The 24,710-nt window shown below is 60.4% G+C and overlaps 2 protein-coding genes across 3 annotated transcripts in view; one reads left to right on the top strand and one right to left on the bottom strand.

Moving 5' to 3' along the window:
• Positions 1 to 3,936, top strand: part of AGAP3 (ArfGAP with GTPase domain, ankyrin repeat and PH domain 3) — a 111,088-nt gene extending 107,152 nt beyond the window's left edge. For both annotated transcript variants that reach the window (XM_059490949.1, XM_059490878.1), the window contains exons 14-18: positions 463 to 617; positions 1,055 to 1,145; positions 1,474 to 1,696; positions 2,724 to 2,979; positions 3,222 to 3,936. In XM_059490949.1, coding sequence (XP_059346932.1) covers positions 463 to 617; positions 1,055 to 1,145; positions 1,474 to 1,696; positions 2,724 to 2,979; positions 3,222 to 3,437 — 941 coding nt within the window. In that variant the 3' untranslated portion in view covers positions 3,438 to 3,936. The remainder of the gene's footprint in view (positions 1 to 462; positions 618 to 1,054; positions 1,146 to 1,473; positions 1,697 to 2,723; positions 2,980 to 3,221) is intronic.
• Positions 3,937 to 11,791: 7,855 nt separating this feature from the next.
• Positions 11,792 to 18,508, bottom strand: GBX1 (gastrulation brain homeobox 1). The gene is given in 3 exon segments (XM_059484331.1): positions 11,792 to 12,315; positions 17,723 to 18,385; positions 18,388 to 18,508. Coding segments are annotated over 3 exon segments (1,308 nt in total).
• Between the last annotated feature and the right edge of the window lie 6,202 nt (positions 18,509 to 24,710).

The raw sequence follows: 24,710 nt of genomic DNA, 5'->3' as shown, positions 1-24,710 counted from the left end.
CGTGGGGGGCCGTGTGAGGCAGAGCCAGGCTGGCAGGTGTCAGCAGGGCAGAACACCTCGTAAGCCTTGGTGAGGAGCTGCCGCCGAGCCGCTGCACAGGCTCCTCTTCCTGGCCTCTCGCTCCGTGTGCAGGGCCCGTCCAGGCCGGGCACTGAGCCCTGGCACTGGGGCTGGCTGCAGGCACCGGCCCCGTGGAGGAGCTGATTGCACTGCTCCAGAGGTTAGCAGCTTTCTCTGAGGGTGGGACGCAGGGCAGGGAGAGCTCCACAAGCCAGTGGAGCTGTGAGGTGCAGGGCTGGCACAGAGCTTTCATTCTTCTCTGCAGGAGGAGACCGGGACTTGCCTGTCCCAGCCTGCTGGGCTCTGCTGCTCCCTCAACTCTGCCATGTGCGATGGCAGGATCTGTCCCATGGCAGACCTCCTCCTTCCCAGTCTCACGTTAGGCACGCCTTTCTCTTCCAGAACCAGATGAGCCATTTGAGTTCATTATCGTGTCACTGACGGGCCAGACGTGGCTCTTTGAAGCGTCAACGTCAGAGGAACGGGAGCTCTGGGTACAGGCCATTGAGAGCCAGATCCTGGCCAGCCTGCAGGGCTGTGAGAGCAGCAAAAACAAGGTAAGAGGTCTTGGCCAGCTTCTGTTCTGTCTTCTCTGGCATCTGCTTTGCTACATTCCTCCATGTCCCACACTGGCCTGTCTGTCCATGTGGAATCCTGTGGGATCCCTCTCCTCCCAGTGGGAGTTCAGTCCTGTCCCTGGGACTGTGCAGTTCCCTTGGGTTTCTTGTCACCTCTTCCCTGCCTGGCTCTGGCCCACAGAGTACTCTTCAGCCCATGTGGCTGGATCCTGCATGGTTCATTCCCTCCCTGGGCATTTCTGCCCTTCCTCCCCACTTCGGCCCGCTGTCCCCTGCTGCTCTGGCCCTCCAGTGCCTGTTGTCAGAGCTGCCATGCTGGCCAGCCTGCTGGAGTGTGGTGTGGCGTGGCAGGAGGGGTGCAGGGTGCGGGTAAGGGGGCTGGCCTGCAGTGAAGGGCCGTGTGGGGTTCTTTGCAGGCTCGGCTGGGCAGCCAGGGCGACGCGCAGGCCATGCAGGCCGTCCGCACGGCGCGCGGGAACAGCTTCTGCGTGGACTGCGACGCTCCCAGTAAGAGATGGCACCCTGGGCGGGGGGCTCACGCAGGAGGGGAGGGGAGGGGGCTCCAGGCACCAGGCACCCCCTGTCTCAGCCCAGAGACACCTGCTCTGTGTGTCTGTCCTGCCCTGTCCTGCAGTGGAGCTGCTCCTCGGGGTGGGGTTCAGCCCTCACTGCCACCCTGTGACCCCTCCTGGGCCAGCCTGAGGGCCTGGCCTCTCCAGGGACACCCAGCTGGGACGGACTCTGCTGGGCTGGTGCCTGCAGATACGAGTCTGAGCCGCAGGAGACGGGCTGGTGAGTCTGGGCAGGTTATTAACACTGATCCTGCTGCCCTCAGATCCGGACTGGGCCAGCCTGAACCTGGGTGCTCTCATGTGCATCGAGTGCTCCGGGATCCACCGCAACCTGGGCACCCACCTGTCCCGTGTGCGCTCCCTGGACCTGGATGACTGGCCTAGCGAGCTTCTCATGGTCATGACGGCCATCGGCAACGCCCTCGCAAACGCTGTCTGGGAGGGAATGGTGGAGGGCTACCCCAAGCCCACGCCTGAGAGCAGTCGGTAAGGGAGGTGGTGAACCCCAGAGATGCTTCTTGGGAACCGCACAGAAGGTGACACTTCAGGGGTTGGGAGCAGCCATTGGGGCAGGCAGGATTCCTCAGATGCCCCAGTGTGGGGCTCCTGCCTGCCCGTGAGGCACTGGCCACCCTCTCCTGCCACCCTGGCGGGGCACTGGGGCTCCACGGCAGCCGTGCCGTGGCTCCGAGAGCTGAGGCCGGCTGCGAAGCCGAAGGGGTTAAGAGAGATGGCTTGGCGGCGTGGTGCGGGTCCCCAGGGCCTGTCCCTTTCAGCCCTTGTCTGTGCCGATCGCCGCCGCTCTCCTGTCACTCAGGCCGACAAGAGCCCATTCTGCGCTTATCAGCGCCGGGGCGCGGGTCAGGCCCGCCGGCAGCGCGCATGCGCGCCGCGCCATTGATGGCCGCCCGCCCGCCGCAGATGGAGAGAATGGCAGCAGATAGCGGGGCCCGGCGCGCATCGATCCGCCGCCCCGGCGGGACGGACGCGGACACAGCCTTTGTCTGCACCAGCCGGGACGGCGGCAGCGATAAGGTGTCTCCCGTGGCACTGGGCTGGCGTGTGCAGCGCTGGCCTTTTCCTGCTGCTGGCCGTGGCCCGTGCACAGGCCTGGGGCAGGGACGGTCCCCGAGCTGCCCCAGACGGGCCCACAGCACCGGGGGTGAGGGGCTGCAGCCGGAGCTGCACACGGACAGCTGCGGGGCTGGCTGCAGGACACTGCTGCTGCTGTGCAGGCATGGCTGCAAGCACACCGTGTCCGTAGGGAGCTGAAGGAGGAGCACGGAGTGTCGAGAAGGTGTCCAGAGTGGGATGACAGAGCCTCGATGGCAGCTGTGGGCACAGGGGCACGGCAGGGGCACGGCAGGGGCTAGGCAGAACATACCTGGGTGTGACAGATGTTCACTGCTCACACAAGTATGTTCTCATGGCAGTGCTGATACTCGTGTCCTTTTGTGCATGGGGCCCAGGCAAACTGTCTCAACTGTGACTGTGACAATGTCCTGTCTGGCAGGGAGGAGAAGGAGCGCTGGATCCGGGCTAAGTATGAGCAGAAGCTCTTTCTGGCTCCTCTGCCCCAGTCTGACATCCCGCTGGGGCAGCAGCTGCTGCGGGCTGTGGTGGAGGATGACCTGCGGCTCGTGGTGACACTCCTGGCCCATGGCACCAAGGAGGAAGTGAACGAGACCTACGGAGACGGAGACGGGCGCACAGCGCTGCATCTCTCTTGCGCAATGGCCAATGTGGTCTTCACACAGCTGCTCATCTGGGTAAGGCAGAACCCGCACCTCCACCACAGTGCTTCTGGTGCTATCCCAGTGCTTCCCCACCTCCCTGCTACCTTTATCCATCCTGCTTCCGTGGTTTCCCCACATGCCCACTTAACTGACCTGCCCCACTCTCTTGGTGCCCTGTCCATGCCCACCCTCCCACTCTCTGCCCCCTGCCGCTGCCATGCCCGTGGCTACAGGGTTCCCAGGTAGCATTGACCAGCTGCTTGTCTCCCATGCAGTACGGAGTGGATGTGAAGAGCCGGGACGCTCGGGGCCTGACCCCACTGGCCTACGCCCGGCGAGCAGGCAGCCAGGAGTGCATCGACATCCTGCTGCAGCACGGCTGCCCCAGCGACAGCGCCGCCACGCTGACCCCCAGCCTGCCGCGCCGCAACGCCAACGCCAACAACAACGCCACGCCCGTGGAGCTCAGCACCAGCCCCGGCACGGGCTAGCCCGGCACTGCCCTCTGCTCACTGCACCCGTGGAGCTCAGCCCTGGCACGGACTAGCCCAGCACGGCCCTCTGCTCACCGCGCCCATGGAGCTCAGTGCCAGCCCCAGCACGGGCTAGCCCAGCACTGCCCTCTGCTCACCGTGCCCGTGGAGCTCAGTGCCAGCCCCAGCACGGGCTAGCCTGGCACTGCCCTCTGCTCACCGTGCCCGTGGAGCTCAGTGCCAGCCCCAGCACGGGCTAGCCCATCACGGCCCTCTGCTCACTGTGCCCGTGGAGCTCAGTGCCAGCCCCAGCACGGGCTAGCCTGGCACTGCCCTCTGCTCACCGTGCCCGTGGAGCTCAGCACTGGCCCGGGCTAGCCTGGCACTGCTCTCTGCTCACTGTGCCCGTGGAGCTCAGTGCCAGCCCCAGCACGGGCTAGCCTGGCACTGCCCTCTGCTCACCGTGCCCGTGGAGCTCAGCACTGGCCCGGGCTAGCCTGGCACTGCTCTCTGCTCACTGTGCCCGTGGAGCTCAGTGCCAGCCCCAGCACGGGCTAGCCCGGCACTGCCCTCTGCTCACTGTGCCCATGGAGCTCAGTGCCAGCCCCAGCACGGGCTAGCCTGGCACTGCTCTCTGCTCACCGTGCCCGTGGAGCTCAGCACTGGCCCGGGCTAGCCTGGCACTGCTCTCTGCTCACTGTGCCCGTGGAGCTCAGTGCCAGCCCCAGCACGGGCTAGCCCGGCACAGCCCTCTGCTGACTGTGCCCATGGAGCTCAGTGCCAGCCCCAGCATGGGCTAGCCTGGCACGACCCTCTCCCCATTGTGCCCATGCAGCTCAGTGCCGTTCCTGGCACAGCCTCTGGCCATGCACAGCTGCCCTCCATCCCTGCCCCGGAGCAGGGCCGCAGGAGCGGCTCTGAGAGCCCCACAGTCCCTGCCCCAGCAGAACCCCGCTCCAGCCAGGAGAGGCGGGGAGCCAGCTGGGAGCCAGGTCTGCTCCCCTGCGCTGGTTCCAGCCACCTCTGGCTGTGCCGCTGTGCAGAGCCCGTGCTGGCAGCTTGTGAGGGCTCCTGCACAATCCTGGGGTGGCTCCAGGGTGCCCGCTCTCGTGACCGGTACGTGCATGGGGAGCAGTGTCTCCTGCTCCCCCCACACATCTGTAGATAAAGCAGGGGCTGGGGACAGCTCAGCTGTGTGGCCTCCCCTGCACAGCAGCACCAGGGAGGCTGATGGCTGTGCCTGCTCCCTCAGGGAGGTCAGTGTGGTCGCTTCCCTCCTGCTCTCCCTCCGTGTTGGCCTTGCCACACCCCCAGTGCAGTGCTGAGGTGGGGGGCAGCAGGAGGTGCGTGTTTCTCCATTGCACCCCAAAGCTCCTCTGCTTCTGGCCAGTGCAGGAGGGCTGCACACACCCAGACTGCTCCCCGTGTGCTGATGCGAGGATGGCACCTCCCCAGCACTGCCCCTGGACAAAGGCCTCCCCAGCCTCCCTGCTGACCTAGAGGGGAAAGAGGATGGTCACCTTGGGATCCCCAGCTCTGTCTGTCTGTCTGTAGAGTCACTGTCCTTCCAGGTTAAAGCTCCAAGCCATACACAGTGTCTCCATCAGAGCCTCCCGCTGGCTCCCGCTGCTGCCCAGGTGGGGCTGGTCTCCAGCTGAGCAAGAGGAGAGGAGAGGAGCATCTCTCTGCATTGGGGTCAAGCCTCTAGCTGAATGCTGGAACCTCAAGGCTTTGGACACTGCTATGGAATGTCTCTGTCACTTGTGTATAAAATGTACATTGGAAATATTTATATGGACACTCTGTATATACGGTTTCTTTTCCATAAGTTGCCCTGTGTGTGTTATCTGCAGCCAAGGAGATAAAAGCCAATAAAGCAACCCACCTCCTGCCAGGCCAGTGTCTCAGTGTGCTGCCTTTGGGGCCTCCACGCAGCCCTGGTTTGCAGCTGGTTCTGGTGACTCTCCAGCCCACAGTGACCAACGTTCAGCCTCTTCTCCTCGGGCTCAGGCTCTGATAACAGCAGTTCTGTGCCAGAGCAGGCTCCTGGGCCAGGCAGAGTGCTGAGGTTGGAGGGGAGATGTGCCAGCCTGGGTCACTGAGGGACAGTGCCAGAACATGGCCCCAGAGGAATGCCCAGCTCTGGGGATGGGAGATGGGCACAGCAGAGGGCTGTGCTGGAGAGGGGACATGCAGGGCAGGGACCTGGGCCAGCTGGTCCCTGTGCCCAGGATGGCAATGTGGAGCTGACCTGGGGAGGGCAGGGAGTGATGGGCTGCCACACGAGCCAGGAGTGCAGGCTGCAGGATCAGACCCCGAGCAGTGCGGGGAGCCGTGTATCTGCCCTGCCTTGGCCTGCTTCTCGTGGCCATGGGTGCAGCAGGGCCCCAGTGCTGGGCTGGCTGCGCCCAGGCCACACCACAGCAGCACTCTGGGGTTCCAGGTGTGCCTGGAGTGTCCCTGTGCTGTGCTGGGGCCGGGCTCTGCTGCACTGGGAGCGGGCACTGCCCTTGGGCCCCAAGCCCGTGCGGCAGTGCTGCAGGAAGGGAGGTGCCAGGACAACCCAGCTGGCACAGGTACCCTCAGATGTCCCTGCCACACCCTGCTGCCTCCTCCTGCCTTGCTGGGGGCTGCAGACCATGGCCCCAGGCCCTCCACTCCTTGATGTTCTGGCTATGCGTGCCCATGTTGACGTGGTCCTCATCCTGGTCCTGGTCCCGGTCCTGGTCCAGTTCCAGTCCAGCCCCTGCGCCATGTCACCCCTCATTGCCATCCCCTCGTGGTGCCCATGGGTGCCCCCACACCGGCCCTGGCCCCAGCCCAGTGCTGGGTTTGGTTAATTTCCTGGCGACTGCATTAACGGGAATGGAAGCCGAGGGACGGCAGCTCCTCTGGGGCCCATTAATCATCCCCCTCAGACAAGCTGCCTTGATTACAAGTGGCAAGAAATTCATTAGGGCTGCGGCTCTGACAACTTTTATCTGCGCGGCTGGATCTGACTCATTAGGCAGCCAAATTAAAGCCATGATGGGCCCTGATGAAATTCACTGCTTGTTTATCTTGTGCGATCTGATACATCTGCCCATACATCATCTCCTGCGCGGGATCCCACCCTACCCAGCCCTGGCGCCTCCCTTCCCATCCCAGCCCTGCCCCAGGCCCCCAGGTGCCAGCCCGGACCTTGCTCTGACCCCAGGAGCCCCCGGGTGCCAGCCCAGACCCGGCTCTGACCCCCCCCGCGTGCCAGCCCAGACCCAGCCCCACCCCAGGCCTCCAGGTGCCAGCCCGGACCCGGCTCTGACCCCCCCCCCGGGTGCCAGCCTGGACCCGGCTCTGACCCCAGGAGCCTCCAGGTGTGCCCTGCTGCTGCTCAGACTGCAAACAGGTGCTGGGGATCCTGGTGATGCCCCTTGCTGGCACCTGGGGCAGGGAATGCCACCAGGTCCCTGCAGGCTCTGATAGCGTCCCAAGGAGCCAAGAGTGGGCCAGACCCAGCCCAGCGTTACTGCAGTGTTGGGGCACATCTGGGGGCCAAGGCGACCAACGTGGCTCCAGGTGGGCCAGGACAGGCTGCATGAGGCAGGAGCTCCATGTCCCTGTTCAGGGGAAGAGGTGTGTGTCCATGTTTAGGGGCAGGAGCTATGTCTGTGCTCAGAGGAAGATGTGTGTGTCCATGCTTAGGGGCGTGTTTAGGAGCTGGGTCTGCGCTCAGGGGCACTGTGTCTGTTTTGGGGCAGGAGTCGGGTGTCTGTGTTCAGGCTGATGCCAGAGAGGGCACGGGCCAGCCCTCTGCTGTGCTGTACACCAGAGCATGTGCCAGGGCAGCAGCAGGGCTGTCTCTGAGTTAGGTGGCCCAGCAGCAGCAGCGGCCATGGCAGCTCCACGAGGACCCTGCCCCAGGGAGCTCCAGCCCCAGCAGCTCTCCCATCATGGAGCTGAGGCTGGAGCTGGGGCAGGGAGGTGGGTGCCACAGGACAGGAGCCATGAGTGCAGCCCCGTGCCATGAGTAAATCCAGGGAATGCAGCCCCTGGCTGGAAACCAGCCGTACCACAGGTTTGCAGCACTTCCCAGAGAGCCTGGGCGCAGCCAGGAAAAACCCCACAGGGCACAACTTATAATCAAAGCCCCACAGGACTTCCTGCAGCCCCAGCTGAGCAGGCACAGCTTCCTGGGGATTGGCAGGTGGGCACAGGTGGGCATGGGGCAGCACTGTCCTCCCTGAGGCTGCTGGGCTGGTGCTGAACACATGCAGAGGTGGCCAGGGCAGGGGTCCTGCTTTCCTGTGTCCAGCCTTGCCTCTGGGGGAAAAGGCTCAGGTGTGACAGTGTCCCAGCCCCCTCAGGCTGTGCTTGCTCAGGTGCAGCACCCACACCCCACTCCCACACCTGACCTGTGCCCGTCCATGGAGTCAGGCCTGCAGGTGGGCGCAGACCTCCACAGCACAGGGAGTCGCAAAGCCCTGAGGGGAGTTCCAGCCTGGCTGGTGGGGACCCTGGACAAGCTGGCACGGGCTGCAGAGGAGCTGGGGAGGGTCACAACCTTTCCCAGGTGCCAGCCATTGGGACATGGTTTCTCTCCTGCACCTTGAGCTAGTCCTGGAGCTGCTGGCTAATGAAGAGTACCAGCACCATATTGTCTTGTGGGCCATCACATCTTCATACAAGCCCCTGTCAGGGAATGCTGAGGGCCAGCTTTGTTGTGCTGAGTGAATAAACTCTCTGTGGGACTACCCTGCTCCTTCCCCAGTTCTTTAAGAAGTACCATAGAGGTAAACAAGTGGACAGGTTTGGGTAAGGAGAATTCCCTTGTAAATGCTGAAAATGCCTTCCTTAGGGCAACAAAAGCCTTGTTTTATGAATGCGTGTATATATATATATTTGTGCATAAACATATTTATATAAACAAAAGCATGTCCATGTATAAGCACACTCTATGTATTTATCTGTGTGTGTGTCTGTACCTGTATCTGCCTTTTACTCTGTGCACACACGCGTGTGTGTACCCATGCACATACATGGGTACCAGTGCTTGTGTGGAGACTCCTTCCCCAGCAGCTCCCACTCCAGGACACAGGGTAACAGCCAGAAGTTGTGGATGGGAAATTCCAAATAGATGCAAGTGAAAAAATGAACTAGAGAGGTGGTTGGGCACTGGTACAGGGCCCGAAGAGGAGGGGCTGCCCACCCTTGGAGATACTGGAAGTCAGATGGGCAAATCCTTCAGCATCTGGAATGGGCCAAACTTTGAGCAGGTGTTGGAGCAGAGACCTCCCAAAGCCCCAGCCAGGCTCATGGCTCAGCTGCCCTGGGTCTGTCTTTGCTGCCCAGTTTCTCATTGTGGCCAGTTTCTCATTCCTCATCGTGGCCCTCCTTCTCCCACCAACCCCAGGCTGACCCAGCACCCAGAGCTCAGCTCATGGGGCCCCACAGCTCTCCCATCTCAGGAGGGGCCACAGCTGCTTTGGGCAGTGTGGGCAGTGCCCTGCACCGTGCTCAGTGTGCAGTGTGTGCAGCGTGGGCAGCGTGGGCAGTGTGGGCAGTGCTGTGCACCCTGCTCAGTGTGCAGTGTGGGCAGTGCCCTGCACTGTGCTCACTGTGCTCAGTGGGCAGTGCGGGCAGTGTGGGCAGTGCGGGCAGTGCCCTGCACCCTGCTCCCTGTGCACTGTGTGCAGCATGGGCAGTGCCCTGCACCCTGCTCCCTGTGCAGTGCTTTGCTCTCCGTGTGCAGGAGGCACCAGAGCCGTCCCAGCGCTCAGGGTTCACAGGGAGCTCGGCTCTGCTCTGCTCGGTGCCAGAACACTCTGCTGCTCTGCAGCTCTCTCCAGCAGCGCTGGTGACAGCAGGAGTCTGTCACCTCCAGCAGCTCTACACAGAGCTGCACCTCTGCAGCATTTGTGGGGATTTCAGCGTGGCTGTTTGCAGGGCTGCAGTGTGTGTGGGCTCTGGGATTGGTCTAATACAACAACAACAACAACAACAACAACAACACCTTCCATGCAGCTAAAAACTGTAGGTGTTGGACCCACCTCAGCAGCAGCCCATGGATGAGCTTGCATGAGCGGGGTGCTCTGCACACGGATTTCGGGTGGGCTGTGGCCTCTGTGGTGGAGGACACAGGTTAAAGACACAATAAACCAGTGCTGCCACTGGGGCAGGACATATCAAGCCAGTGTCAGCTAGAAATGCCTGGTGGGAATAAGGGAGTTCTTGGACCTTAAAATAAAATTTGACTCCTTTTGATGTCACTGGCCCAACCCTGGAGCTGTGGACACTTTCTGCAGTGTTGTGGTTAGCGTGCACTGCTGTGCTGTGATCGGCTGCAGTGGCACAGACCCCTCATGTGGACACATTTGTAGTGGCAGAGCCCTGTGTGCAGGTGAGGAATGGCTTTTCCCTGCCCTTGCCCTCCCACACAGAGGTGAGTCCCAGCTCCTGTACCCTCGTCACAGCTGCTGTGCTCCCTTTGCAGCACGGAGCACGGCTGAGGGCAGTCCCTGTCCCAGAACAGCCCCACGAGGATGGAGCAGGGGTGCAGCTCCAGCCCAGCCTGATGGAAAGGGAGCCGACAGATTTCCTGAGAGCAGGGCGCCGGGGGCTGCTGCCAAAGGACATTTCCTCCCCTGGTCCACAGGGAATGCCAGCAGGTGCTGCTGCCTGCACAGGGCAAATCCCTGCTGGGGGTGCTGTGAGCAGCACCAGGCCAGGCATTTCCTGAGGAAACTTTCTTGTTTCCAGGTCAGTGGTGCAGGGACAGAGGCAGGTGTTCTGTAGTGGAAGCCAGCTGTGCTGAGAACCCAAATCCTGAAAGGATCCCACAGAACCCTCTCGGTACCTCCAGCAAATATTTCTGTGGAAAAAGCCACCCACCAAGGCCAGGTAGAAGCACAGCTTTGTCCAAACGATTGCTCTGATCTGAGCTGTGCCTGTCTGTTGGCCACACAACGGGAGCCAAGAGCCAAGGGCAGGGACAGCCACCCCAGAGCTCCAGGGCACTGCAGGAGGACTCTGCAGGCTGAGCACGGACCCCACGCTCCAGGTGAACAGAATGCACCTGCCAAAGAGGAAGGGACATGCAGAGGGAGCCCTGCTCCCCAGGCAGCGCAGAGATGGCCCGGCCCTTGCTGTGGCATCGGGGGAAGGTGGAGTCAGCTCTGGCTGTCAGGGAGAGCTCCTGCTCTCCCAGGGAAGGGGACAGCAGCTGGCTGCACCGTTTGTGACCCAAACTCCCTATCAAACCTGTGAGCAACCGGTGCCCCAGCCAAACCTTGGAGAGAGCCCTCCCCCTCTCCAGGAACCTCTGGTGACACTGCTCTGGGTGTTGGTACCACAGCACAGCCACGGGAGCTGCCCTGCTCCATGGACTCGCCGATGTTTGTCACACCAGGGCAGAGTTTTCCCAGGCTGGACACCCAGGGAGCCCCACGGCCCCTGTGCCCTGGGCTGGGCATGCAGCTGTGCCCTGTGCAAAGCTGGGTCCTCACGGGCTCCTGGGGCTGGGCTCAGCATCGGAGCTGGCCGGCTGCGGGAGCACCATCTCCAGCAACAGCTCTCAGGAGCACAGAAAGGCAGCCTGGATGTGCGAGCCCCTTTTGTTGTCGCCCCTGTCCCAGGGCATCAGCGCAGAGAGCCGGGCCGGGGCAGGGGCCGCAGCCGTGCTGGGAGCCTGCAGCAGCACAGCACACACATTCGCACACTCCGCACTCCGGGATGAGCTGCGGAGGCGCTCCCGGAGCAGCCCTGGCCCCGCTCCGCCGGCGGGAGGGCCGGCCTGGGGATGCTCCCGGCGCCTCCCGGCCCCCCCCAGCCCCTTCTCCCTCCCGCATCTGGCACCGGCACAGCAGCGGGTGCAATGAGCCCGCACAGCCCCGGCTCCGCGGGCCCCGGTACCGGCACTGGCACTGCCCGAGGGGCGGCTGAGCCCCGGCGCGTCCCCTTCTCCCCGCCCGCCTGCCGCCCCGACCTCCGCCGCCGCTGGCCCTGCCCGTGTCCCTCTCCCTGTCCCTGTCCTTGTTCCCATCCCTCTCCCTTCCCCGTTCTCCTCCTCTGCCCGCGCCGGGCCGGGGCCGCCGGACGCCCGTTCCTGCAGCTCGGAAGAACGTGGTCGTGCTCCATAGAAAATAATTTATTGAAATCACAGCTATACACGGGCGGGCGCCAGCGGCAGCGAGGGCCCGGCCCGGCCCGGCCCGGCCCGGCTCAGCCCGGCCCAGCGGGCGGCCAGGGCCCGAGGGCCAGGCGGCCGCGCTCCCCGTGGCACGGACAGAAGGACACGCTGCCGTATGTACAGAGTTTACACGGAATAAATAAGGGACATGTACACAGGAGGGGGAGCGCCGCCGCCGCCCGCCCCAGGGTCCGGGAGCCGGCCGAGCTCAGGGCCGGGCGCCCTGCTCGATCTGCTGGTGCTGGCTGCGCACGGCAAAGCGATTGACGTGCACCGGGATGGGCACCACGATCTTGGGGTTGCGGACGGGCTCTCCGGAGCGGTTGCTGACATTGCCAGCCTTGATGCGTTTCCACTTGGCGCGGCGGTTCTGGAACCAGATCTTCACCTGCACCTCGCTCAGCTTCAGGGCGTGCGCGATCTGCGAGCGCTCCGTCAGGCTCAGGTACTTCTTGCAGTGGAACTCCTTCTCCAGCTCCAGCAGCTGCTCGCTGGTGAAGGCCGTGCGGCGCCGGCGGCTCTTCCCGGCCCCGGAGCCCGGCGGGGGCTGCTCGGCGGCGGGGCCGCCCTTGCCCTTGCCCTTGGCTCCCAGCGCGGCGCCGGCGGCAGCCCCGTCCAGGAAGGGCTCCTCCTCGCTCTCGCCCGCCGAGCTCTCCTCCTCCCGCTCGCTGCACGGCGTCGCCGCCGACTTCACCTCCAGCTTCTCCTCGTCGGAGCTGTACGCCTTGCCGTCTGCGGGGCACACAGCGTCAGTGCCCGCCGCACCGCACCCCGCACCCCGCATCCCGCATCCCGCACCGCGCCCGGGCCCCTCCGCTCCCAGAGCCCCCCAGCCGCGGGGAAAGCTCTGCCCGCTCCCCGGCGGGGTCTGCCGCTCCTCCCGCTGCCTCGGAGCCCGTCACCACCGCGTCCCGCAGCCCCGGCCCCGGCCCCAGCCCCGCACCGGGTCCCAGCGCCCTTGGCCCCGCAGCCCGCCCGGCTGCAAGGGGCAGCGCCGGCAGAGCCACGCTGGGCTCTGACCCAGCAGCAGCTGCCCCACCCCCATCCCCAGCCCCATTCCCAGCCCCATCCCCGGCCCAGACGCAGCAGCACCACGGTCTCGGTCTGGCAGAGAACATCACAACACTTCAGGGCTTGTCTGGATCTCTGCACAGGATAGAACGCCCGCACCTTGTCTCTCAGCTCAGCCCTCCCTGTCTCTTCCCAGGGCACCAGACCATCGATGCTGTTAGCCAGCCAAGAGCTGAAGAACTGTCCTGGAAACAGCATCCAGAGCCAGCTCCAGCCCAGCAAACCTCCCTGCAGGCCTTGGGGGCCTCACTTCTGGCTCTCCCTCCCTAATCCAAGGATGCACCACAGCAGACAGGGAATGAGGTGCTGAGGCAGCCGATGCTCAGGGCTCAGCTACGCCCAGCAGTGGGCAGAGGGGCAGGACAGAACCTGTCAACATCACCCAACAGACAGCACCTCATCTCAGGCCATCAGGGAGAATGCAGTGCTTGGATCATGGCAGACACCTCTGCTAAGATGCCAAGGAGGATACTGACACGGCACTGGGGTGTGAATCTCTTCCTTGCAAGCTTCCTGTGTCCCAAACTGCTGCCTGAAGGATGAAACAGCCGTGGAGCAAGGGAGGACACGGTGGGAGACAAACGGAGGAAGGAGGTTTGGAAGACAGTCCCTTCCATAGTAGAAGGGCTCAAAGTGAGAAGATGCTCTCAGCCACAGGGGTCATCAAGGGAGGACCCACAGCTATGCACAAGCAGGTGAAAAAGCTTTTCTGTCATGCTGAGATTAGAAGAGACCAGAAAATTCTTCAAGTCTGACCCAAGAGCAGCAATCACGGCTGGAAGGAGTTGTCTGAAGCACTGCTGCTCTATACAATCCAACATGCACAAGGAGAAGCAGCAGCTCTCCAAACTTGTAAGCAGCATCCAGGTAGTGGCCCATGCAGCCAGGGCCCCTGCTGGCCACCTCACCTCAGGGGGAAAGGCAGAAGGCCCCCAGAAGCCTGACAGTGTGGGGTTTAAACACACAAACAGAACTGCGGGAGACTACTCGAGCCCAGAAGACATTCCTGGTAGCCTGGTGACTGTGGAGCTCCCACGCCTCTTGTCAGCTTCCTGAGACCAGGCTTTGGAGATCTGGAATCTTGTCCCTGCTCCTCCAAAGAACACCTTCATCTCTATCCTGCTGCAGAGTGTAGGGTCAGGGGCAGGGGAAGAGATTTCCCATGTGCATAGAGGGTAAAGACCCAGAGATTTCGTGCTCGTGGGGCTGAGGATCAGCAGCAGGAGGCAAGGAGCACTTTGGCTGCCATTGCACAACCTGATGCCAGCCCTTTGCTGAAGAAAAGAAGAGCTCTCACTTCTGTGTACCAGCTCTCTCTGGTGGAGCATGGGCCTGACAAGGTAAGAGAGCTCTGATGAGGAATTCTGTCCTCCCCAAGGGCTCTTTAGGTCCTGTCCTGGCATTGCAGTTCCCCAGGGATGGAGGATGGCATCCCAGCAGCCACACCAGCAAACAGTGCTCCTAGGGCAGCTTGCTCCTGTCAGCCCAGGCTATGCCCCTGGAGACTGCAAGAAGACTGAGCAACATGATGGTTTGTAAAACAGGTGCTCTCTGAATACTCTCTTCTGAACCAGACTCCAAATTTTAAATGGAGCACTCTCACATTTGTGTCTTATAAAAGGGCTGGGTTTGCAGTAAGGAACTTGGAACTACTTGATAACATAATCTAAATTGGATATGTTCACAAAGAAAATTGGTATATTGGTCTGTTAGTCACCTACTATGTCACCAGCAAGGAAAGAATGAAGGCAGGGGATCCCACCCATGTGGGTGGGGTGTACTGAGACTTTCAAGGCCTTTGAACATGAAGTGAAGGTGTCACGAAGCAAAGCATCATGATTGAAAAATCAACGAGAAGCAGTAAATGAAGAACAGGGTTGACCCGCCGGTTTGTTTTTCACAGAGTCACAGCTGTTCATTGATCTTGTCAAAGACATTGAAGAGAATCCAAAGGGGGTCACAAAAACATTCTGAGGGCTGGAGCACCTCTGCTGTGAGGCCAGGCTGAGAGAGTTGGGGCTGTTCAGTGTGGAGAAGAGAAAGCTCCAGGTAAACCTTATTGCAACCTTGCAGTACTTAAGGAGGGCTTATAAGAAAGACAAAGAGAGATTTTAAAGTCTCTTGTGGTAGAACAAGGGGTCGATTAAATGAGGTATAGAAAGAATTATTCACAATGAGTGTGGTGAACACTGGGTTGCCCAGAGAAGTGCGGACAGCACATCCCCAGCAACACTCAAAGCCTGTCAGACAGGGCTCTGAGCAACCTGATGTAGTTGAAGATGTCCCAGCCCATGGCAGGGGGTTTGGACTAGGTGGCCTTTAAAGGTCCTTGCCAACCCAAACCATTCTGTAACTCTATGATTATGGATGTGGAAAGCATGGTGAAGAGACTTGAGTGTCACAGGCGACAAAGCTGTCAGGGAAGCATCAGGAGGAGCAGGGTCAGGAACGGCTGTTGTGATGAGCCCTGTGCTGGTAAGGGAAACAGAAACTTCCCCCTGTCCCTGATTGAATGTGCTGTCACTACACCAAAGCAGGAAAGAGTCTCAGACTTCTGCCTGAATCTCAGAGATCTAAAAAGCTCAGAACAAACCTGCTCTCACAAGAGGTGTGGAGAGCTAGGGATGTTAAGGACCCTTACACCAGGGGTCATACCTTTGTGGCAGCTGTGGAAATAAATCAGACTTCAAGCTTTGCTGCTTCTCACCACCAGTTTCCCTGCCTACCTCTCCCTGCTCAAGAAGGGTGGCAGTTGCTGGAAGCAAGTTTCAAAGCCAGGGGATGCAGAGAGAAGTCCTAAAATAGTGCATTAATTCCTTTGGCTGATCCAGGATGCAACTGATCCTGTGTCCACAGACACCTGCATGATGGAGATATAACAGAGCCTAGGGACAGCAGCAGTCACTCCAGAGTATAAGTCACTAAATGTCAGCAAAACTGTCAAAAGGAAGCATTTATTCTTCACAAGGTTCTTCTACAGGTAAAAAAATCTGTGTAACATCTTGCCATCTTGATGTGGCTGATGTCAAGGTTAGCCCTCCTTTCTGGTGGACTCCAGGGGAGATTAGATAAGGCCACAGAAAACAAATTAGTAGAAATTTACTAAATATACAGAAACAACACTTGGCACAGGAAGTCCCTGATGTGCAGATGGTTGGATGTGAGGGAAGTATCGTTTCAGAATTGACCATTGAACAGGTTGTGCTCTCTTGCTCTTCCCTGGACAACTGCTTTTGGTCAGGGCCACAGACTGGATGCGAGAGCAAACTGCATTATAGATAGTTTTTGATGACTCCTGTTGACATGAATCATCTTTCTATTCCTTAGTACTGGAAAAAGCTCACAACGACCCTCCTGAGTTTCCTCTAAGATGGCTGTAAAACAAACCCCACTGTCCATCTCCAGTTTTGTCTGGTACAGCCAGGAGAAGCAGCAGGTGAAGGAGAAGGCAGGCACATTTGGCCTGACAAATCCTCTTGGACGTGGGCAAAGCAGCCCACAGAACTGGGTCCACATGGGCACATCTGTGCAGAAGGACAAGCTCCCCTCATGGCTCCAGAGCAGAGCCAGTGCTCAGAGGCAGCAGGGGATGAACAGCTGCAGCAAGACATCTTCCCTTCCATCATACCGTCCAGTTGCAACAGGAAAAGTCTTAGAGGTAGGATTTCTTGGATTCAGAAGTGGCCACTGGCAGTCTGGGACAGTTCATCTGAGTCCCTTGGGCGGAGAGAACATATTGGGCTCAGTTCTGGAGAAGCCAGAGAGGGAGATCAAGCACAACGCAGTTCATCTGCTCACAGATGGGAAAGGTGAGGTTGTATAGACCTGGTTTTGGCAAGGGCAGTGCTGCCCTGAGAAGACTTCCGCAAAAAAGTAAGATTGCATTGGGCTTTTGGCTCAGCACAGAGCCCAGGGAGCGCCGGAGGAGCACCCAATAACCCACACAGGAAGGGGGAGGCAGAATGCCCCCATTGTCCTACCTGGGCTGAGAGGTCTAAGGGTACCTGATGAGTGAGTGCTCTTCTGAGGGATGAACAAGGCACGGCAAGGAAGGCACCTCGGCTTACCCAGGAGAGACTAAAGGGAGGACAGACAGCAAACAGCCAAGCACTGCAAGAAGCAGCAGAGATTCTCAGCACACATGCATGCCAAGAGGTCTGTGAGACAAAGGTGGATCCCGGGAGCGGCCAGGAGAGACAGCTCAGGAGAGGCCGCACCAGAGAAGCAGCAGCTGGCTCGTCTGTGTCTGGCCGCAGGGAGCCTGTGCTGCAGGACCCGGGAGAAGAGCTGAGTGCTGGACCTGGCTGAGAAATACGGAGCAACAAGTCTCCGAGGCTGGTGCTGGCGCTCTCGGGGAGCGGCCGCAGCGCACAAAGGCGAGGGCCCCGACGGGAGCCGTTCCCGTCCGCACCGGGGGTCCCGGAGGGGCGCTGCCGCCTGTCCGCCCGTCCGGCCGAGCCGGTGCCGAGCGGGCGGCCGGGACGGAGGAGAGCGGGGCTGCTCCCCCTCGGCCCTGCGGGGCGGGCTCGGGGGAAACTTTGGAAAGCCGGTGGTCGCAGCACGCTGGGGACAGCGCAGCCCCCGCCGCACCGAACGGGACCGGGACGGGGACCGGCACCGAGATTGGTGCGGGCGGGGAGGGCTGCAGAGCGAGCCGCGGGACGCGCCGCCACCTCCCCTCGCTCGGCCCGGGCCGAGTGCCAGGACCTCGGAGAGCTCCGTGCGGCTGGCCCGGCCACGACCGGCCGCTCTCCCGCCGCTCCCGCCCCGTGGCCCGGCCGAGGCAGGCGGAGTTTGACTGCAGCCCGGGAACGCTGCGGACCGGGGCTGGGACAGAGTCGGTTCGGCGCTCAGAGCCGGGCCGGGAGCGCCGCCGAGGGCAGGTCCCGCCGGCTGCCCCGCCGTCCTGCCCGCCGCGCCCGGCCCCAGCGCTCGGCTCCGCGGCTGCCGTCCTGCCGAGCTCCGGTGCCGCCGGGACGGCGGAGAGGAGCCGGCAGCTCTCCCCGGGCTGCGGGTGAGGCGGGGCGGGCGCTCCCCGCCGGGCAGGACGGGCCCGCGCCGCTCTTACCTGCCAGGCCGGGGAAGGGCTCCGGGAAGTGCAGCGGCGGCTCGGGCGGGCCCTTGTCGCGGCCCGGGGGCAGCTCCTCCGCGTCCAGCCCGTCGGTGCCGCGCCGGCAGCCCGCGTCGGGGGCGGCGCGCGGCGGGGGCAGCTCCTGCGGGGGGTAGAAGCCGTCGGGGGGCTCGGAGAAACTGGGCAGGGCGGTGGTGAGCGCCACCATGGAGGGCACGGCCTGGCCCAGGCTGGCGCAGAAGGTGTTGGTGAGGCGGCCGGCGAAGGAAGCGAGCGGGGCCAGCGGCGGCAGCCCCGACTGCAGCGGGGCGTGGGACAGCGCCTGCGGGAGCACCAGCGGCCGGTACGGCATGAACATGGGGTACCCGGTGTAGAGCAGGTGCCCGGAGCGCGGCGGCGGCGTCCCGATGAGCGAGTCGATGGAGAAGGCGGTCCCCTGGCCGCCGGGTCTCTGCATGGCGAGCGGGCGCCTCCGGCTCAGCCGGCACCAACTTTCCGGCGAGCTCGGGCCGCCGCCAACTCGCCGCGATCCCGCCGCCGCCGGGCCCCGCCGCCGCCGCCGCCGCGGCCCCGGCCCCGGCCCGCGCCCTCCGGCTCCCGTGGGCTCCGGCGCCCGGCGAGAGCTGCCGCCCGCTCGCTGTCTCGGCGCGGCGGAGTGGATGGAGGCGCGCTCGGAGCCGCCCGCCCGCCCCGCCGCGGGGGGGCCGGGCCGGGCCGCCGAGGGGAGGGAAGGGAGGAGGGGAGGGGAGGCGGGCGGGGGTGTCGCCCTCTGCTCTCATCCATCTTCTGCACATCACGGTCGAGTTCCTCCTTCAGCGCCCGCTCCGGCGGGGCAAGGCGCCCCGCTCCCCCGGCGCGGCCGGCCCCTGGGAAGGCGCCTCCCCCTCCCGCCTCATCAGCTGTTATTAATGGTGATTGATGATTAGCAATTACGGGGCCAGGACAAGGGTGCTTTTGTGGGGACGGGACGGGGCCGCGCTCTCCGCACGGCCCTCTCCGGGCCCACGGACGGGGCGGACCGGCTCCGCTCTGCCTGCACCACCGGGGCTCCCGCAACCGGAGCCGAGCGGGCCCTCCCGGCAGCTCCAGATGGCCGAGCCCGCGGGGACGGGTCCGGGAGCAGCAGCGAAGGGCGGGCTCCAGCGCCCCGACGGACCGGCCCTGGCCAGGCACCGGTAGCGCCGTTCCGTGCCGTTCCGTGCCATGCCGTGCCGTGCCCGCAGACCGCCCGAACAGGGCGCGGAGAGAGCAGCCCCGGGGCAGGGTCAGGAGTGCGCCCTTCTCGTCCCTGGAGCGCTGTCGGCTCGGAGCGGGGTCTCGGTGAGACCGGCGGGCTCGGGCGTCGCGGGGCCGGGCAGACAGCGGGGCCGCCCGCAGCCGCACCGGCGTCGGGGTGGGATTGGGGGTGTATCTGCAGTGCCCCCTCTCGCTGCTCCCCCGCGGCACCGGCACCGCTCGCCCCCGCGCTCCGGGTGCTGGACGCGTCCCCCGGTGGCGGCCCCGGTGCGATCGTTCCATCCGCAGAGCGGGCGGGAGCCGTGCGAGCCGAAAGCTCCCGAGCCGCGTGCTCGCTGTGTCCGGAGGAACATCGCCTGCCCCTTGTGGGGAGTCCCCACGCTAAAACAGAGAACTTTCTGCCCACAGCTCGGCATTCGGGCTGTCCTGTCTATAGAGAGCTGCTCACCAGACCTGCAGGAGGCAAACTGAAGCCCGGCTTCAGAAGAGGATCAGGATTTTTAAAGTGCTTGGAAGCCAAGAAATGCAAGCTGGAGTCATGTCTATGCTCACTCCAGCTGTAGTTTCAGTGGCACAGTGACACTCCAGAACTCTAGCTCTCACCTATGGATATTCCTCTTCTCAAGTGCCCTGTGTGCTCCTGCCTGCATCTCCCCTTTGACCAGGGATGCAGCACCCCTGGCTGCTTAGCTACCCAGGCTCCTGGTGGCATCAATATCTGTGTAAACACATGGATTTCTCTACCTTCACCTTCTGCTTTGTCCCTGAGGATGTCTGGAATACCACTCGGAAGTGTGTGTTTTCTGTGGGACATGACAGTCCAGCCACGGAGTTGGACGCTTGGACCCTGTGTGGAGCATTTAAGTGAGGCAAAAATGGGCCCGCTGTGCTCAAAGCGGGATACTCAGCCTTCCTCCACTAAACAGGCACAATCTGAATCCCCAGGGCCCAGATATGACATCACACAGCCTCCTCTTTCTTTCTTGTCTTCTGTGCCTTTTTTCTGTGGCACATCCTTGTGGTCTCAAAGAGTCATCTTTCCACAGCAAGAAAAGCCCTGCTCCAAGTCAGGGTGTGGAGAAGGTAATGGTAAAATAATCATCCAGGCTCAGATATTGAATCATAAAACTGAGGCCAGGCATAGGGAATCCCTGTCTCTGATGCAGACACCCCCTGCCCTTGGATTGCTGAGAGAGTGAGAGATGCTCATCTTTGCAGGTCATTGACCAGCTGTGGCCCCCAGTCCAGGATTAGGGCCCAGATTCCATGGTGGGAAGGAATATGGCAGTGACAGGCATTTGGGTGAATCCCGCCGCAGAGACCAGCAGTGACACCATGAGGGACGTGGCTCCAGAACTGTGACACCATGAGGGACATGGCTCCAGGTCTGTGACACAATGAGGGACATGGCTCCAGGTCTGTGACACAATGAGGGACATGGCTCCTGGTCTATGAAACCATGAGGGACATGGCTCCAGGTCTGTGACACAATGAGGGACATGGCTCCTGGTCTATGAAACCATGAGGGACATGGCTCCAGGTCTGTGACACAATGAGGGACATGGCTCCAGGCCTGTGACACAATAGGGGACATGGCTCCAGGTCTGTGACACAATAAAGGATATGGCTCCAGGTCTGTGACACAATGGGGGACATGGCTCCAGGTCTGTGACACAATGAGGCACATGGCTCCAGAACTGTGACAAAATGAAGGACATGGCTCCAGGTCTGTGACACAATGAGGGACATGGCTCCTGGTCTATGAAACCATGAGGGACATGGCTCCAGGTCTGTGACACAATGAGGGACATGGCTCCAGGTCTGTGACACAATGAAGGATATGGCTCCAGGTCTGTGACACAATAAGGGACGTGGCTCCAGGTCTGTGACACAATAGGGGACATGGCTCCAGATCTGTGACACAATGAGAGACACAGCTCCAGATCTGTGACACAATAAAGGACATGGCTCCAGGTTTTTGTCACAATGAGGGACATGGCTCCAGATCTGTGACACCATAAGCAACCTGGCTCCAGGCCTGTGACACAATAGGGGACATGGCTCCAGGTCTGTGACACAATAAAGGATACGGCTCCAGATATGTGACACAATGAGGGACATGGCTCCTGTGACACCATAAGGGACACAGCTCCAGATCTGCTGGTCAGCATCCAAGTTCTGTCTGTCCTTGCCCCATCTCTCCTGCCTCATCCACGAGATGTCTATGGTAAAGGAACCTCCAGGTTGGAGTCACCTTCAATGCACATAGCTTGGGTCCATTCCCTGCCATGAAAGCACCTTAGACCATGGAGAAAGTGAAAGCACAGCCCTGTGTCACTGGATCTCGCGGCTGCGCTCCAAAGGGCCCAGACCAGGCTGTGCAAGCAGCTTTCTGACTCCTGAGCAAATACAACTTGATCACTTGTTCAATGGGTCTTTTCTGTGTAACCAACCCACAGCCCACACCTGCAGACAGGTTAGCAAGGTGTTTGAGAGCAATGGGAAGCTGCTCTCTTTAGTGACCTTGCTGGAGACCTGAATGAGCTGGGGGTGGGCTGTGTCTCGCAGGGAGGGAGGATGGCAGCCTGTGCCCCATGTAGCAGCAGGTCCTGCCTGGAGTCCACAGAGCAGGCTCAGTTCTGCCCTCTGCACAGCAGAGCTGCACCCTGCCAGTCCCTACTGGTGTCTCCGAGGTTAAGGTTCTGCTTCCCTGGTCATACACTGGCATCCTGCAGCCCCATCTCCCTTCAAACACTGAGTCTGTTCCATGCTGGGAGCAGCAAGGAAAGGCTGATTCCAGAGAGGGGGAAGCCAGGCAGGAAGGGCTGTAGCAAGGCAGGGGCCTCAGTGACCAGGGTGCATTCCCACAGGACCTGAGGAAGGTGAGCAGAGCAGATCTGATGAGAGATGGCTTCATCATATGAGTTGGCCCTGACCCTGGAGAGTCAAACCTCCCCCAAGGAGGGGGGATGCACTCAGGGCCCCAGCAATTTACTCCACTTTGGTTTACTTTGTCTCATGAGACTTTGTAGTAGAGGTAGAAACTCATGTGCACATCATGAAACAAAGATTCAGAGAAGGATATGTTGAAGGATTACAGAAAAAAAAAAAAGGTTGTAAGAATAATAAAGCAAAGATGTGCTGCTATACTCTCATGTGTACATCAGATGGGACAGAGCTCCCTCATCCACCATCCTCACAGGGTGAGCCAGCTTGGAATGAGGGTCTAGGCTGCACGTCCACCCAGTGGACTTCCATGGGCTTTCCCAGTTTCAGTTGTGTGACCTATGTTGAATCTCCCACAGCTTCTTGCTGCCTAGTGAAATGCAGTTTCCATGGCTTCCACTTGAGGCTCAGACCTCCGCTGCTCAGAGGCTTCCTGGGCATCTTTCCCTCTCCACTCACCTCTGCAGAAAGCCCCTCGACTCCAGTTTAAAGGGCTCCGTGCCTCCCTCTCAAGGAATCAGTGTATTTCCTTAATGTTCCTGAAGACAGTGTCCAACACACCAGGTACAGCAGAAATATTAATTGTGTGTGCAGCTTGTAAAGCCCCATGTCTCATTGCACTTTCAGCTGTTGATGGAGATCCCTCAGGACCTTGACAGGTACATTACCAGACACTGAGTTTAAACAGTCTCAGGAGGAGACCTGCTCTCTCCTGTTTTGAGGTCACTGTGCCATGGCTCGTGTTTTTCAGTCTCAGCAGGTGATCCTGAGTCTCACCAAGCTGGGCCCTGAGTGCTGAATTCAAGTCCAGCCTCTGCCTTCAGCAATCACAGACCAGCCTGGCCCATCTCTTCATCCTCAGTCTGCCTTTGCTTACCACCTCTCCTCTCTGTTTTCTGCATTAGAACTTTAGAACTGCTCAAGCTTCTTCCTCCTCCTCATTCCTTGCTGCAGACATGTGAACATGGACAAGTCTTTTTGCCTGCTTTTCTGGAGTCAGCAGGAAAGCCTGGGGAGTGTCCTGCTCAACACTTGGCACGTGGAACAGTGTCTGTAGTGAAGGCAGTGCATGACCTGTCTGATCAGCACAGAGAACTCCAGGAGAAAACCTTCAGCCTTTAGAAATGTCCTTGCTCAGAACCTGCACAGTGGGATCCTCAGAGGTTGTTCATTAAGGAAAATTCGGTCCCCTGCTACTGGGCAGGAAAAGAACCACCCAGGCCATCTCTCCCCTCTGAGGTGGAGAGTCTGGACTGTGTTCCTGATGCACCAGCTGCTGGCCAAAACTGGCCAATTAATTTTTGCTATATCTGTAATGGGTAAAGTTCTGAGTAACACAGCACAGCAACCACAACTGCAACAGTTAAAGCGTAATGACAGACTGGGAAATGAAAGCAGGTCTTCCTAATGGAAACTGCTATGCAGTCTTAACTTTATGCCTCTACCTGCTCCACTTACTATCTCTGCACGGAATCTAGCACAACAGGACTAAATCTAGTCACAGCCTCTAGGCATTCCTGCAAAATAGCTGCTAAACATATTAAAAGCAAGGGTAACGTTGTAAAATTATTTACTCCAAGTTTGGGGAGTCTAGAGAGCAGGCTGTCTGTGGCCATGGTGCTGTTTGACCGAAGCTGGGCTCCCTCCAGGCACAGACCCTGCTACTGGGGGTGCCCTTGGCATGGTCCCTCAGGCTCTGCAGCCCCACACTTCCCGAGGTGGGCAACAGCTCCTGGGCATGGGGCACCCAGGAGGCCCCCGCTGCCTTGTACAGGGTCCCTCAGGCTCCCCCTGGCTGCAGAGCTGCCCCGTGTCCTTCTGTCCTCAGCTTCTGGCAGTGAAACCTGTCTGTGTGTCCCTGCCTGGGGAAGGGACCTCAGAGCTACCCCTGGCAGGGCCGGAGCTGGGGCAAGGAGAGTTCAGGATCCTCGGTAACAGCAGCAAGAGCATCCCCAGGTGCATGGGTTGGTTTGCTGCTGACAAGATCTCAGACCAGAATTTTTTGTTTCTGTAGTCCTGGACAAGGCTCACATATTCCTTTCACATATTTCTCTGAGGATTGTTCTGCTTAGAAGAGCCAAGCCCTCCCTCACTCCCGTGTTTGGATGCTGCTCAGGGAGAGCGATGTTAAACAATTCTTGAGATAATTTATGGGGCTTCCAAGGCACAGGGCTGGTACCTCTTGCATGTTTAGCCCAGAAGCAGCTCTCTCCACGTGCACTGCTCTGCCCCAGCAGTTATGTGAGCATGGCACTCCAGAACTGTTCATTCAGGAGACATCCATCATCTGCAGGTCACCATGCAGACATACATCTCATGGCTCTGTGAGAGCCTATAAGCAAAGCTGGTGTTCTCAGAGTGCAGGATGCAGGATTCAGAACAAAATGGGTTATGCAACACCATGCATGAACATGAACATCGTTTCTGCAGCTGGGAGCACAGCCCAGTCAAAGGCACCTCTGAGAACACCCTGCCTCCATCACCTTCGTGTCCTCCCCTCAGGTATTTATTTATCCACACTGATGACATCCCTGGTGCCTTCCCTTCTCTGGGCTGAACTGTTCCAGCTCCCTCAGCCTTTCCTCAGAGGAGAGGTGCTCAGGTAATTTCTCCATGTTGAGATATTGTTATTTTGTCACTGCTCAGGTTCTGTCTTTGAGGTGGCTTTTGTTGTCTTCTGACCATTCTTGCTGTCTTCTGCTGCTACTGCAAAGTTATACCAGACCAGCTTTTGTTGAAACCTTTGCTGGGGATTCTTTTAGTGACCTGAAGCACCCAGCCCTTGTAAGCAGCTGCAGGTGAC

The sequence above is a fragment of the Ammospiza nelsoni genome, chromosome 1 (assembly GCF_027579445.1).
Source record: "Ammospiza nelsoni isolate bAmmNel1 chromosome 1, bAmmNel1.pri, whole genome shotgun sequence".
Taxonomy (NCBI): Eukaryota; Metazoa; Chordata; class Aves; order Passeriformes; family Passerellidae; genus Ammospiza; species Ammospiza nelsoni.
This window is presented reverse-complemented; position numbering and strand designations above follow the sequence as displayed.